The sequence below is a fragment of the Filicampus tigris genome, chromosome 15 (assembly GCF_054856515.1).
Source record: "Filicampus tigris isolate MCC_2025a chromosome 15, RoL_Ftig_1.0, whole genome shotgun sequence".
NCBI classification, from domain to species: Eukaryota; Metazoa; Chordata; class Actinopteri; order Syngnathiformes; family Syngnathidae; genus Filicampus; species Filicampus tigris.
The window spans coordinates 20,028,904-20,042,154 of record NC_141231.1 but is presented as its reverse complement, the minus strand read 5'-3'; the positions used below and the strand labels follow the sequence as shown (position 1 = coordinate 20,042,154).

At 42.0% G+C, this 13,251-nt stretch overlaps 1 protein-coding gene across 2 annotated transcripts; it reads right to left on the bottom strand.

Annotated features, from left to right (window-relative positions):
* Nucleotide 1: 1 nt before the first annotated feature.
* capslb (calcyphosine-like b) lies at nt 2-2,149 on the bottom strand. 2 transcript variants are annotated; one of them, XR_015089758.1, is made up of 6 exons: nt 1,981-2,149; nt 1,484-1,686; nt 923-1,100; nt 632-841; nt 218-537; nt 2-149 (listed from the first exon to the last, which is right to left on the bottom strand). XR_015089758.1 is itself a non-coding variant. In XM_086052863.1 (5 exons), exons 2-5 carry the CDS (start codon nt 1,618-1,620, stop codon nt 436-438), a joined length of 627 nt encoding a protein of 208 aa, XP_085908989.1. In that variant the 5' UTR covers nt 1,621-1,686; nt 1,981-2,149; the 3' UTR covers nt 2-435. The 2 variants fall into 2 exon arrangements, 1 of the variants encoding a protein (XP_085908989.1); XM_086052863.1 differs by having other exon boundaries at nt 2-537.
* Between the last annotated feature and the right edge of the window lie 11,102 nt (nt 2,150-13,251).

The window sequence follows — 13,251 nt, the reverse complement described above, 5'->3', positions numbered from 1 at the left end:
ACGCTGCCACTGAATTTATTGATGCGCCATGTCATCAGCGCGTTTGCGATTTTCGGCCGGAGACGCCGCACGCTTCACCGGGTCGCCGGTTCAGTCCGCTGCGCCACGTCCACGTCAAGTCCAGCGTTGGGCCAAGCGCGTCACAACGCCTGACGAGGCGATTCGAGACGGATCATTTCAGCCGTCCACTCGACCGGAGAACAACCCTGACGCTTACCGGCGAGTATCGGGTGACGGGCTTCGCTTCACACTTCACACTTCACACTTCACACGCGAGTAGCGATTGAGGAGTCGGCCTCCATCGACCGACTCCGCAATCGCTGCGAGGGCATTTCTAGCGGAGGGTTGAGGAACTGCAGGTCTGCTCCTGCAAAAAAACAACAACAACAACAACAAAAAAAAAGGAAATTCCCACGCCGCCGATGAGTGGTCATTTCAGAGCTTCCACGCGTTCCTCATCATGAGGATGAAGAAGGCGTCGTTGTCGATGGAGGCGCTGACGCCGCAGTAGTAGTTGATGAACTCTTCGTGCGTGACCTGCGCGAGGAAAAACGGCCGCTGAAGTCAAAACGCGAGTTGCTTTTCCCCGGAGCCCAAAAGTGCCACCGTGTCAAGTCATGCGTCCGTCTACCTTCCCGTCTTTGTCGGACGGCGAGTCAAAGTTGTGGAGGAAGCTCTCGAAGACCTGCTCCTCGCTCCACTCGCCGTTCTGGTACTTGGGGTGGTACTTGGCGTTGTAGACGCCCCTCAGGTCGTCCACGGTGATCACGCCGTCTTTGCTCTTGTCCAGTTTGCGGAAGGCCTGCATGACCACGTCCCTGCGGGCCTTGGACATGGCGGGCTGCCGAGGACAAGCCGGCCGTCAGCGGCAAGAGCTAGCCTAGCGGCGGCGGCGGCGGCCGTGCTGGCGTAGCGCGTTTACCCGCAGCGTGACCAGGAACTCGTCAAAGTCAATGGTGCCGTTACCATCGCGGTCAAAGCGCCGGAAGATGGCCGCCGCTTCCTGTTTGTCCATCAAGAGGCCAAAGTCATGGATGCCCTTGAGAAACTCCTTCCAGTCCAGGGAGCGGCTGGCGTCGTCGTCCATGATTCGGAACACTCTAAGGGACAAATGAAGCACAAGCGATGACCAGCGACAACCGCAAAAGTCAAGCAAGTGAAAAGGTGGACCACACGTGGATGCGAGCCAGTTCGCCGTTAGCGTCAACGATGCCGCCCGCGCCCGCTCGGGACCATGTCTGCTCACTTTCCCAGCAGATCCGTAAGTCTGGACTAAACTAAAGCCACACGAGGCTGACCCGCTCTTGGCTCGACTGGATTCAAAGGCTTAAAGACTAGACTAGACTGGAGTGGACTACGCCCTACTAAACTGAGGCTGGCTATGCTGGGGGGGGGGGGGGGGGGGGTTGTTTGTTTTTTGCAGCATGGACAAGATGGGAGAACTTGTTTGACTTGAAAACAACGTGTTAAATTCAAGTCTCACCTTCCGAGGCCTTTGATGCCAGCCGATCCCCTGGTCAGACACTGGAGGCGGAGTCTCTCGAGCGGGTCGGAGCATGACGTCAGCTGCCGTTTGGCGTTGAGTGCCATCTCTCGGTCGTGTCTGGAAGTGCCCGCCATCGGTGACGTCACCACAGCGCCGACGACGTCAGTTGAAGTCCGCCCACCACCGCTCCTCTTGCCTTTCTGAAACAAATGAAATTCTTCCTTGTCAATGCCCGCCAAAACACATGTTTTAATTAAAAAGATCAGCAATCCTCGCCGCTGTCAATCACACGAGAAGGATGTTGTTGTCTTTCCAACACTTCCTGGTATTCCCAAAACAAAACCACAGAACTGGAAACTGCCAGTCGAGAAGCCTGCGTGCGGTTGGTTGTTTGTTTGTTTGTTTGTTTGTTTGTTTGTTTTTCTTTCTTTCTTTCTTTCTTCCTTCGCCTTGTGAAGCATTTCGTTCTTGTCCTGTCCCTCTACTGCACTCACCTGACCGGCTCAACACACGCCGAAAGTGCCTCCCGCAGAGAGAAAGTCTCCGACACCCCAAAAAAAACCACACGACGAACGGCCGCATGAAATGCGAAAACAAGCCAGGGCTGGCAGAAACACCGCCGTTGCCACGGAAACCTGCCCTTCTCCGCCCACTCCCTGTCGATTGGCTGGATGGTCGCTCCTTGGGAACGAGCGCTGATTGGACGAAAGTCTGTCAAGAAGCGCCAATCATTGGCGACGTGCGCAGCGTGACCAAGTACGCCAATGTTGCCTCAGAAACGCCCTCCTCTCCTCCTGATTGGCTGGATGTCTGCTCCGCAGAGCACGAGCGCCGATTGGACAAAAAGCCAGCACACAAACGCTAACCCTTCTTGTATACATGGTCGTTTTTTGTTGTTTTTTTCCCACAAAAAACGCCTTTCGCTGCATGGTTGTTTTTTTTTTGTTTTTTTTTTACCGAAAATGCCTTACGATACATGGTCGTTTAAAAAAAAAAAAAAAAAAAACATAGTATACATGGCCAATTCTTTTTCACAAAAAACGACTTACTCTACATGGTTGGTTTTTTTTGTTTTGTTTTTTTAAAAAAACGCCTTACTATAGATGGTCGTTTTTTTTCTTCACAAAAACGCCTTACTATACACGGTCATCTCATTTCCAATCAAACAATGCTTTTGGCGGCGTTCAACATGATGCAAACAGTTTGTTTCTGTTATAACAGCTTGTCAGCAACAAGATGACCATTGTTGAGTGGTTAGAACAGATGACTATGACATGGATGACCAGGGTTCGATTCCAGCTTTCAGATGAACTTCTTGTTCATCTCATGTTTTTACATTTTATATTGTTTGATTTAATAAATTATGATAAAACATTGTCAACATCTCACCTTAGTTTGAAACCCTATCCTTAGTTTAAAACCCTACTTTAAAACCCTAACCCTACTTGGACACCTTAACCCTGGTTTGAAACCCTACTTGGAAACCCTAACCCTAGTTTGAAACCCCAACCCTAGTTTAAAACCCTACTTGTAAACCCTAACCCTAGTTTGAAACCCTACTTTGAAACCCTAACCCTAGTTTAAAACCCTACTTTGAAACCCTAACCTTAGTTTATAACCCTACTTGTAAACCCTAACCCTAGTTTGAAACCCTAACCCTAGTTTAAAACCCTACTTGCAAACCCTGACCCTAATTTGAAACCCTACTTTGAAACCCTAACCTTAGTTTATAACCCTACTTGTAAACCCTAACCCTAATTTGAAACCCTAACCCTAGTTTAAAACACTACTTGCAAACCCTAACCCTAGTTTGAAATCCTACTTTGAAACCCTAACCCTAGTTTGAAACCCTACTTTGAAACCCTAACCTTAGTTTATAACCCGACTTGTAAACACTAACCCTAGTTTGAAACCCTACTTTGAAACCCTAACCCTAGTTTGAAACCCTACTTTGAAACCCTAACCTTAGTTTAAAACTCTACTTGTGAACCCTAACCCTAGTTTGAAACCCTAATTTGACACCTTAACCCTAGTTTGAAACCCAAATTGGAAACCCTAACCCTAGTTTGAAACCCTACTTTGAAACCCTAACCCTAGTTTGAAACCCTACTTTGAAACCCTAACCTTAGTTTAAAACCCTACTTGTGAACCCTAACCCTAGTTTGAAACCCTAATTTGACACCTTAACCCTAGTTTGAAACCCAAATTGGAAATCCTAACCCTAGTTTGAAACCCTACTTTGAAACCCTAACCCTAGTTTGAAACCCTACTTTGAAACCCTAACCTTAGTATAAAACCCTACTTGTGAACCCTAACCTTAGTTTGAAACCCTAATTTGACACCTTAACCCTAGTTTGAAACCCAAATTGGAAACCCTAACCCTAGTTTGAAACCCTACTTTAAAACCCTAACCTTAGTTTAAAACCCTACTTGTGAACCCTAACCCTAGTTTGAAACCCTAATTTGAAACCCTAACCTTCGTTTAAAACCCTACTTGTAAACCCTAACCCTAATTTGAAACCCTAACCCTAGTTTAAAACACTACTTGCAAACCCTAACCCTAGTTTGAAACCCTACTTTGAAACCCTAACCCTAGTTTGAAACCCTACTTTGAAACCCTAACCATAGTTTATAACCCGACTTGTAAACCTTAACCCTACTTTGAAACCCTACTTTGAAACCCTAACCCTAGTTTGAAACCCTAATTTGACACCTTAACCCTAGTTTGAAACCCATATTGGAAACCCTAACCCTAGTTTGAAACCCTACTTTGAAACCCTAACCCTAGTTTGAAACCCTAATTTGACACCTTAACCCTAGTTTGAAACCCAAATTGGAAACCCTAACCCTAGTTTGGAACCCTACTTTGAAACCCTAACCCTAGTTTGAAACCCTACTTTGAAACCCTAACCTTAGTTTAAAACCCTACTTGTGAACCCTAACCCTAGTTTGAAACCCTAATTTGACACCTTAACCCTAGTTTGAAACCCAAATTGGAAACCCTAACCCTAGTTTAAAACCCTACTTTGAAACCCTAACCCTAGTTTGAAACCCTAACCCTACTGTAAAACCCTACTTGCAAACCCTAACCCTAGTTTGAAACCCTACTTTGAAACCCTAACCCTAGTTTGAAACCCTACTTTGAAACCCTAACCATAGTTTATAACCCGACTTGTAAACCCTAACCCTAGTTTGAAACCCTACTTTGAAACCCTAACCCTAGTTTGAAACCCTACTTTGAAACCCTAACCTTAGTTTAAAACCCTACTTGTGAACCCTAACCCTAGTTTGAAACCCTAATTTGACACCTTAACCCTAGTTTGAAACCCAAATTGGAAACCCTAACCCTAGTTTGAAACCCTACTTTGAAACCCTAACCCTAGTTTGAAACCCTACTTTGAAACCCTAACCTTAGTTTAAAACCCTACTTGTGAACCCTAACCCTAGTTTGAAACCCTAATTTGACACCTTAACCCTAGTTTGAAACCCAAATTGGAAATCCTAACCCTAGTTTGAAACCCTACTTTGAAACCCTAACCCTAGTTTGAAACCCTACTTTGAAACCCTAACCTTAGTTTAAAACCCTACTTGTGAACCCTAACCTTAGTTTGAAACCCTAATTTGACACCTTAACCCTAGTTTGAAACCCAAATTGGAAACCCTAACCCTAGTTTGAAACCCTACTTTGAAACCCTAACCCTAGTTTGAAACCCTACTTTAAAACCCTAACCTTAGTTTAAAACCCTACTTGTGAACCCTAACCCTAGTTTGAAACCCTACTTTGAAACCCTAACCCTAGTTTGAAACCCTACTTTGAAACCCTAACCTTAGTTTAAAACCCTACTTGTGAACCCTAACCCTAGTTTGAAACCCTAACCTTAGTTTAAAACCCTACTTGTGAACCCTAACCCTAGTTTGAAACCCTAATTTGACACCTTAACCCTAGTTTGAAACGCAAATTGGAAACCCTAACCCTAGTTTGAAACCCTACTTTGAAACCCTAACCCTAGTTTGAAACCCTAATTTGACACCTTAACCCTAGTTTGAAACCCAAATTGGAAACCCTAACCCTAGTTTGAAACCCAAATTGGAAACCCTAACCCTAGTTTGAAACCCTAACCTTAGTTTAAAACCCTACTTGTGAACCCTAACCCTAGTTTGAAACCCTAATTTGACACCTTAACCCTAGTTTGAAACCCAAATTGGAAACCCTAACCCTAGTTTAAAACCCTACTTTGAAACCCTAACCCTTGTTTGAAACCCTACTTGGAAACCCTAACCTTAGTTTAAAACCCTACTTGTGAACCCTAACCCTAGTTTGAAACCCTAACCTTCGTTTAAAACCCTACTTGTAAACCCTAACCCTAATTTGAAACCCTAACCCTACTGCAAAACCCTACTTGCAAACCCTAACCCTAGTTTGAAACCCTATTTTGAAACCCTAACCCTAGTTTGAAACCCTACTTTGAAACCCTAACCATAGTTTATAACCCGACTTGTAAACCTTAACCCTAGTTTGAAACCCTACTTTGAAACCCTAACCCTAGTTTGAAACCCTAATTTGACACCTTAACCCTAGTTTGAAACCCAAATTGGAAACCCTAACCCTAGTTTGAAACCCTACTTTGAAACCCTAACCCTAGTTTGAAACCCTAATTTGACACCTTAACCCTAGTTTGAAACCCAAATTGGAAACCCTAACCCTAGTTTGGAACCCTACTTTGAAACCCTAACCCTAGTTTGAAACCCTACTTTGAAACCCTAACCTTAGTTTAAAACCCTACTTGTGAACCCTAACCCTAGTTTGAAACCCTAATTTGACACCTTAACCCTAGTTTGAAACCCAAATTGGAAACCCTAACCCTAGTTTAAAACCCTACTTTGAAACCCTAACCCTTGTTTGAAACCCTACTTGGAAACTCTAACCTTAGTTTAAAACCCTACTTGTGAACCCTAACCCTAGTTTGAAACCCTAACCTTCGTTTAAAACCCTACTTGTAAACCCTAATCCTAATTTGAAACCCTAACCCTACTGCAAAACCCTACTTGCAAACCCTAACCCTAGTTTGAAACCCTACTTTGAAACCCTAACCCTAGTTTGAAACCCTAACCATAGTTTATAACCCGACTTGTAAACCCTAACCCTAGTTTGAAACCCTACTTTGAAACCCTAACCCTAGTTTGAAACCCTAATTTGACACCTTAACCCTAGTTTGAAACCCAAATTGGAAACCCTAACCCTAGTTTGAAACCCTACTTTGAAACCCTAACCCTAATTTGAAACCCTACTTTGAAACCCTAACCTTAGTTTAAAACCCTACTTGTGAACCCTAACCCTAGTTTGAAACCCTAACCTTAGTTTAAAACCCTACTTGTGAACCCTAACCCTAGTTTGAAACCCTAATTTGACACCTTAACCCTAGTTTGAAACCCAAATTGGAAACCCTAACCCTAGTTTAAAACCCTACTTTGAAACCCTAACCCTAGTTTGAAACCCTACTTTGAAACCCTAACCCTAGTTTGAAACCCTACTTTGAAACCCTAACCATAGTTTATAACCCGACTTGTAAACCCTAACCCTAGTTTGAAACCCTACTTTGAAACCCTAACCCTAGTTTGAAACCCTACTTTGAAACCCTAACCTTAGTTTAAAACCCTACTTGTGAACCCTAACCCTAGTTTGAAACCCTAATTTGACACCTTAACCCTAGTTTGAAACCCAAATTGGAAACCCTAACCCTAGTTTGAAACCCTACTTTGAAACCCTAACCCTAGTTTGAAACCCTAACCTTAGTTTAAAACCCTACTTGTGAACCCTAACCCTAGTTTGAAACCCTACTTTGAAACCCTAACCCTAGTTTGAAACCCTACTTTGAAACCCTAACCATAGTTTATAACCCGACTTGTAAACCCTAACCCTAGTTTGAAACCCTACTTTGAAACCCTAACCCTAGTTTGAAACCCTACTTTGAAACCCTAACCTTAGTTTAAAACCCTACTTGTGAACCCTAACCCTAGTTTGAAACCCTAATTTGACACCTTAACCCTAGTTTGAAACCCAAATTGGAAACCCTAACCCTAGTTTGAAACCCTACTTTGAAACCCTAACCCTAGTTTGAAACCCTAACCTTAGTTTAAAACCCTACTTGTGAACCCTAACCCTAGTTTGAAACCCTAATTTGACACCTTAACCCTAGTTTGAAACCCAAATTGGAAACCCTAACCCTAGTTTAAAACCCTACTTTGAAACCCTAACCCTTGTTTGAAACCCTACTTGGAAACTCTAACCTTAGTTTAAAACCCTACTTGTGAACCCTAACCCTAGTTTGAAACCCTAACCTTCGTTTAAAACCCTACTTGTAAACCCTAACCCTAATTTGAAACCCTAACCCTACTGCAAAACCCTACTTGCAAACCCTAACCCTAGTTTGAAACCCTACTTTGAAACCCTAACCCTAGTTTGAAACCCTACTTTGAAACCCTAACCATAGTTTATAACCCGACTTGTAAACCTTAACCCTAGTTTGAAACCCTACTTTGAAACCCTAACCCTAGTTTGAAACCCTAATTTGACACCTTAACCCTAGTTTGAAACCAAAATTGGAAACCCTAACCCTAGTTTGGAACCCTACTTTGAAACCCTAACCCTAGTTTGAAACCCTACTTTGAAACCCTAACCTTAGTTTAAAACCCTACTTGTGAACCCTAACCCTAGTTTGAAACCCTAATTTGACACCTTAACCCTAGTTTGAAACCCAAATTGGAAACCCTAACCCTAGTTTAAAACCCTACTTTGAAACCCTAACCCTTGTTTGAAACCCTACTTGGAAACTCTAACCTTAGTTTAAAACCCTACTTGTGAACCCTAACCCTAGTTTGAAACCCTAACCTTCGTTTAAAACCCTACTTGTAAACCCTAACCCTAATTTGAAACCCTAACCCTACTGCAAAACCCTACTTGCAAACCCTAACCCTAGTTTGAAACCCTACTTTGAAACCCTAACCCTAGTTTGAAACCCTAACCATAGTTTATAACCCGACTTGTAAACCTTAAGCCTACTTTGAAACCCTACTTTGAAACCCTAACCCTAGTTTGAAACCCTAATTTGACACCTTAAACCTAGTTTGAAACCCATATTGGAAACCCTAACCCTAGTTTGAAACCCTACTTTGAAACCCTAACCCTAGTTTGAAATCCTAATTTGACACCTTAACCCTAGTTTGAAACCCAAATTGGAAACCCTAACCCTAGTTTGGAACCCTACTTTGAAACCCTAACCCTAGTTTGAAACCCTACTTTGAAACCCTAACCTTAGTTTAAAACCCTACTTGTGAACCCTAACCCTAGTTTGAAACCCTAATTTGACACCTTAACCCTAGTTTGAAACCCAAATTGGAAACCCTAACCCTAGTTTGAAACCCTACTTTGAAACCCTAACCCTAATTTGAAACCCTACTTTGAAACCCTAACCTTAGTTTAAAACCCTACTTGTGAACCCTAACCCTAGTTTGAAACCCTAACCTTAGTTTAAAACCCTACTTGTGAACCCTAACCCTAGTTTGAAACCCTAATTTGACACCTTAACCCTAGTTTGAAACCCAAATTGGAAACCCTAACCCTAGTTTAAAACCCTGCTTTGAAACCCTAACCCTTGTTTGAAACCCTACTTGGAAACTCTAACCTTAGTTTAAAACCCTACTTGTGAACCCTAACCCTAGTTTGAAACCCTAACCTTCGTTTAAAACCCTACTTGTAAACCCTAACCCTAATTTGAAACCCTAACCCTACTGCAAAACCCTACTTGCAAACCCTAACCCTAGTTTGAAACCCTACTTTGAAACCCTAACCCTAGTTTGAAACCCTACTTTGAAACCCTAACCATAGTTTATAACCCGACTTGTAAACCTTAACCCTAGTTTGAAACCCTACTTTGAAACCCTAACCCTAGTTTGAAACCCTAATTTGACACCTTAACCCTAGTTTGAAACCCAAATTGGAAACCCTAACCCTAGTTTGAAACCCTACTTTGAAACCCTAACCCTAGTTTGAAACCCTAATTTGACACCTTAACCCTAGTTTGAAACCCTACTTTGAAACCCTAACCTTAGTTTAAAACCCTACTTGTGAACCCTAACCCTAGTTTGAAACCCTAATTTGACACCTTAACCCTAGTTTGAAACCCAAATTGGAAACCCTAACCCTAGTTTAAAACCCTACTTTGAAACCCTAACCTTAGTTTAAAACCCTACTTGTGAACCCTAACCCTAGTTTGAAACCCTAACCTTCGTTTAAAACCCTACTTGTAAACCCTAACCCTAATTTGAAACCCTAACCCTACTGCAAAACCCTACTTGCAAACCCTAACCCTAGTTTGAAACCCTACTTTGAAACCCTAACCCTAGTTTGAAACCCTAACCATAGTTTATAACCCGACTTGTAAACCCTAACCCTAGTTTGAAACCCTACTTTGAAACCCTAACCCTAGTTTGAAACCCTAATTTGACACCTTAACCCTAGTTTGAAACCCAAATTGGAAACCCTAACCCTAGTTTGAAACCCTACTTTGAAACCCTAACCCTAATTTGAAACCCTACTTTGAAACCCTAACCTTAGTTTAAAACCCTACTTGTGAACCCTAACCCTAGTTTGAAACCCTAACCTTAGTTTAAAACCCTACTTGTGAACCCTAACCCTAGTTTGAAACCCCAATTTGACACCTTAACCCTAGTTTGAAACCCAAATTGGAAACCCTAACCCTAGTTTAAAACCCTGCTTTGAAACCCTAACCCTTGTTTGAAACCCTACTTGGAAACTCTAACCTTAGTTTAAAACCCTACTTGTGAACCCTAACCCTAGTTTGAAACCCTAACCTTCGTTTAAAACCCTACTTGTAAACCCTAACCCTAATTTGAAACCCTAACCCTACTGCAAAACCCTACTTGCAAACCCTAACCCTAGTTTGAAACCCTACTTTGAAACCCTAACCCTAGTTTGAAACCCTACTTTGAAACCCTAACCATAGTTTATAACCCGACTTGTAAACCTTAACCCTAGTTTGAAACCCTACTTTGAAACCCTAACCCTAGTTTGAAACCCTAATTTGACACCTTAACCCTAGTTTGAAACCCAAATTGGAAACCCTAACCCTAGTTTGAAACCCTACTTTGAAACCCTAACCCTAGTTTGAAACCCTAATTTGACACCTTAACCCTAGTTTGAAACCCTACTTTGAAACCCTAACCTTAGTTTAAAACCCTACTTGTGAACCCTAACCCTAGTTTGAAACCCTAATTTGACACCTTAACCCTAGTTTGAAACCCAAATTGGAAACCCTAACCCTAGTTTAAAACCCTACTTTGAAACCCTAACCCTTGTTTGAAACCCTACTTGGAAACTCTAACCTTAGTTTAAAACCCTACTTGTGAACCCTAACCCTAGTTTGAAACCCTAACCTTCGTTTAAAACCCTACTTGTAAACCCTAACCCTAATTTGAAACCCTAACCCTACTGCAAAACCCTACTTGCAAACCCTAACCCTAGTTTGAAACCCTACTTTGAAACCCTAACCCTAGTTTGAAACCCTAACCATAGTTTATAACCCGACTTGTAAACCCTAACCCTAGTTTGAAACCCTACTTTGAAACCCTAACCCTAGTTTGAAACCCTAATTTGACACCTTAACCCTAGTTTGAAACCCAAATTGGAAACCCTAACCCTAGTTTGAAACCCTACTTTGAAACCCTAACCCTAATTTGAAACCCTACTTTGAAACCCTAACCTTAGTTTAAAACCCTACTTGTGAACCCTAACCCTAGTTTGAAACCCTACTTTGAAACCCTAACCCTAGTTTGAAACCCTAATTTGACACCTTAACCCTAGTTTGAAACCCAAATTGGAAACCCTACCCCTAGTTTGCAACCCTACTTGCAAACCCTAACCCTAATTTGAAACCCTACTTTGAAACCCTAACCTTAGTTTATAACCCTACTTGTAAACCCTAACCCTAATTTGAAACCCTAACCCTAGTTTAAAACACTACTTGCAAACCCTAACCCTAGTTTGAAATCCTACTTTGAAACCCTAACCCTAGTTTGAAACCCTACTTTGAAACCCTAACCTTAGTTTATAACCCGACTTGTAAACACTAACCCTAGTTTGAAACCCTACTTTGAAACCCTAACCCTAGTTTGAAACCCTACTTTGAAACCCTAACCTTAGTTTAAAACTCTACTTGTGAACCCTAACCCTAGTTTGAAACCCTAATTTGACACCTTAACCCTAGTTTGAAACCCAAATTGGAAACCCTAACCCTAGTTTGAAACCCTACTTTGAAACCCTAACCCTAGTTTGAAACCCTACTTTGAAACCCTAACCCTAGTTTAAAACCCTACTTGTGAACCCTAACCCTAGTTTGAAACCCTAATTTGACACCTTAACCCTAGTTTGAAACCCAAATTGGAAATCCTAACCCTAGTTTGAAACCCTACTTTGAAACCCTAACCCTAGTTTGAAACCCTACTTTGAAACCCTAACCTTAGTTTAAAACCCTACTTGTGAACCCTAACCTTAGTTTGAAACCCTAATTTGACACCTTAACCCTAGTTTGAAACCCAAATTGGAAACCCTAACCCTAGTTTGAAACCCTACTTTAAAACCCTAACCTTAGTTTAAAACCCTACTTGTGAACCCTAACCCTAGTTTGAAACCCTAATTTGAAACCCTAACCTTCGTTTAAAACCCTACTTGTAAACCCTAACCCTAATTTGAAACCCTAACCCTAGTTTAAAACACTACTTGCAAACCCTAACCCTAGTTTGAAACCCTACTTTGAAACCCTAACCCTAGTTTGAAACCCTACTTTGAAACCCTAACCATAGTTTATAACCCGACTTGTAAACCTTAACCCTACTTTGAAACCCTACTTTGAAACCCTAACCCTAGTTTGAAACCCTAATTTGACACCTTAACCCTAGTTTGAAACCCATATTGGAAACCCTAACCCTAGTTTGAAACCCTACTTTGAAACCCTAACCCTAGTTTGAAACCCTAATTTGACACCTTAACCCTAGTTTGAAACCCAAATTGGAAACCCTAACCCTAGTTTGGAACCCTACTTTGAAACCCTAACCCTAGTTTGAAACCCTACTTTGAAACCCTAACCTTAGTTTAAAACCCTACTTGTGAACCCTAACCCTAGTTTGAAACCCTAATTTGACACCTTAACCCTAGTTTGAAACCCAAATTGGAAACCCTAACCCTAGTTTAAAACCCTACTTTGAAACCCTAACCCTAGTTTGAAACCCTAACCCTACTGTAAAACCCTACTTGCAAACCCTAACCCTAGTTTGAAACCCTACTTTGAAACCCTAACCCTAGTTTGAAACCCTACTTTGAAACCCTAACCATAGTTTATAACCCGACTTGTAAACCCTAACCCTAGTTTGAAACCCTACTTTGAAACCCTAACCCTAGTTTGAAACCCTACTTTGAAACCCTAACCTTAGTTTAAAACCCTACTTGTGAACCCTAACCCTAGTTTGAAACCCTAATTTGACACCTTAACCCTAGTTTGAAACCCAAATTGGAAACCCTAACCCTAGTTTGAAACCCTACTTTGAAACCCTAACCCTAGTTTGAAACCCTACTTTGAAACCCTAACCTTAGTTTAAAACCCTACTTGTGAACCCTAACCCTAGTTTGAAACCCTAATTTGACACCTTAACCCTAGTTTGAAACCCAAATTGGAAATCCTAACCCTAGTTTG

Bases quoted from the DNA above. Each gene is read 5' to 3' on its own strand.
- capslb (XM_086052863.1), bottom strand. From the start codon at position 1,620: ATGGCGGGCACTTCCAGACACGACCGAGAGATGGCACTCAACGCCAAA. The intron at 1,101-1,483 runs GTGAGACTTGAA...TTTGTCCCTTAG, and splicing joins GGCATCAAAGGCCTCGGAAG to AGTGTTCCGAATCATGGACG. The intron at 842-922 runs GTAAACGCGCTA...TGTCCTCGGCAG, and splicing joins AGTTCCTGGTCACGCTGCGG to CCCGCCATGTCCAAGGCCCG.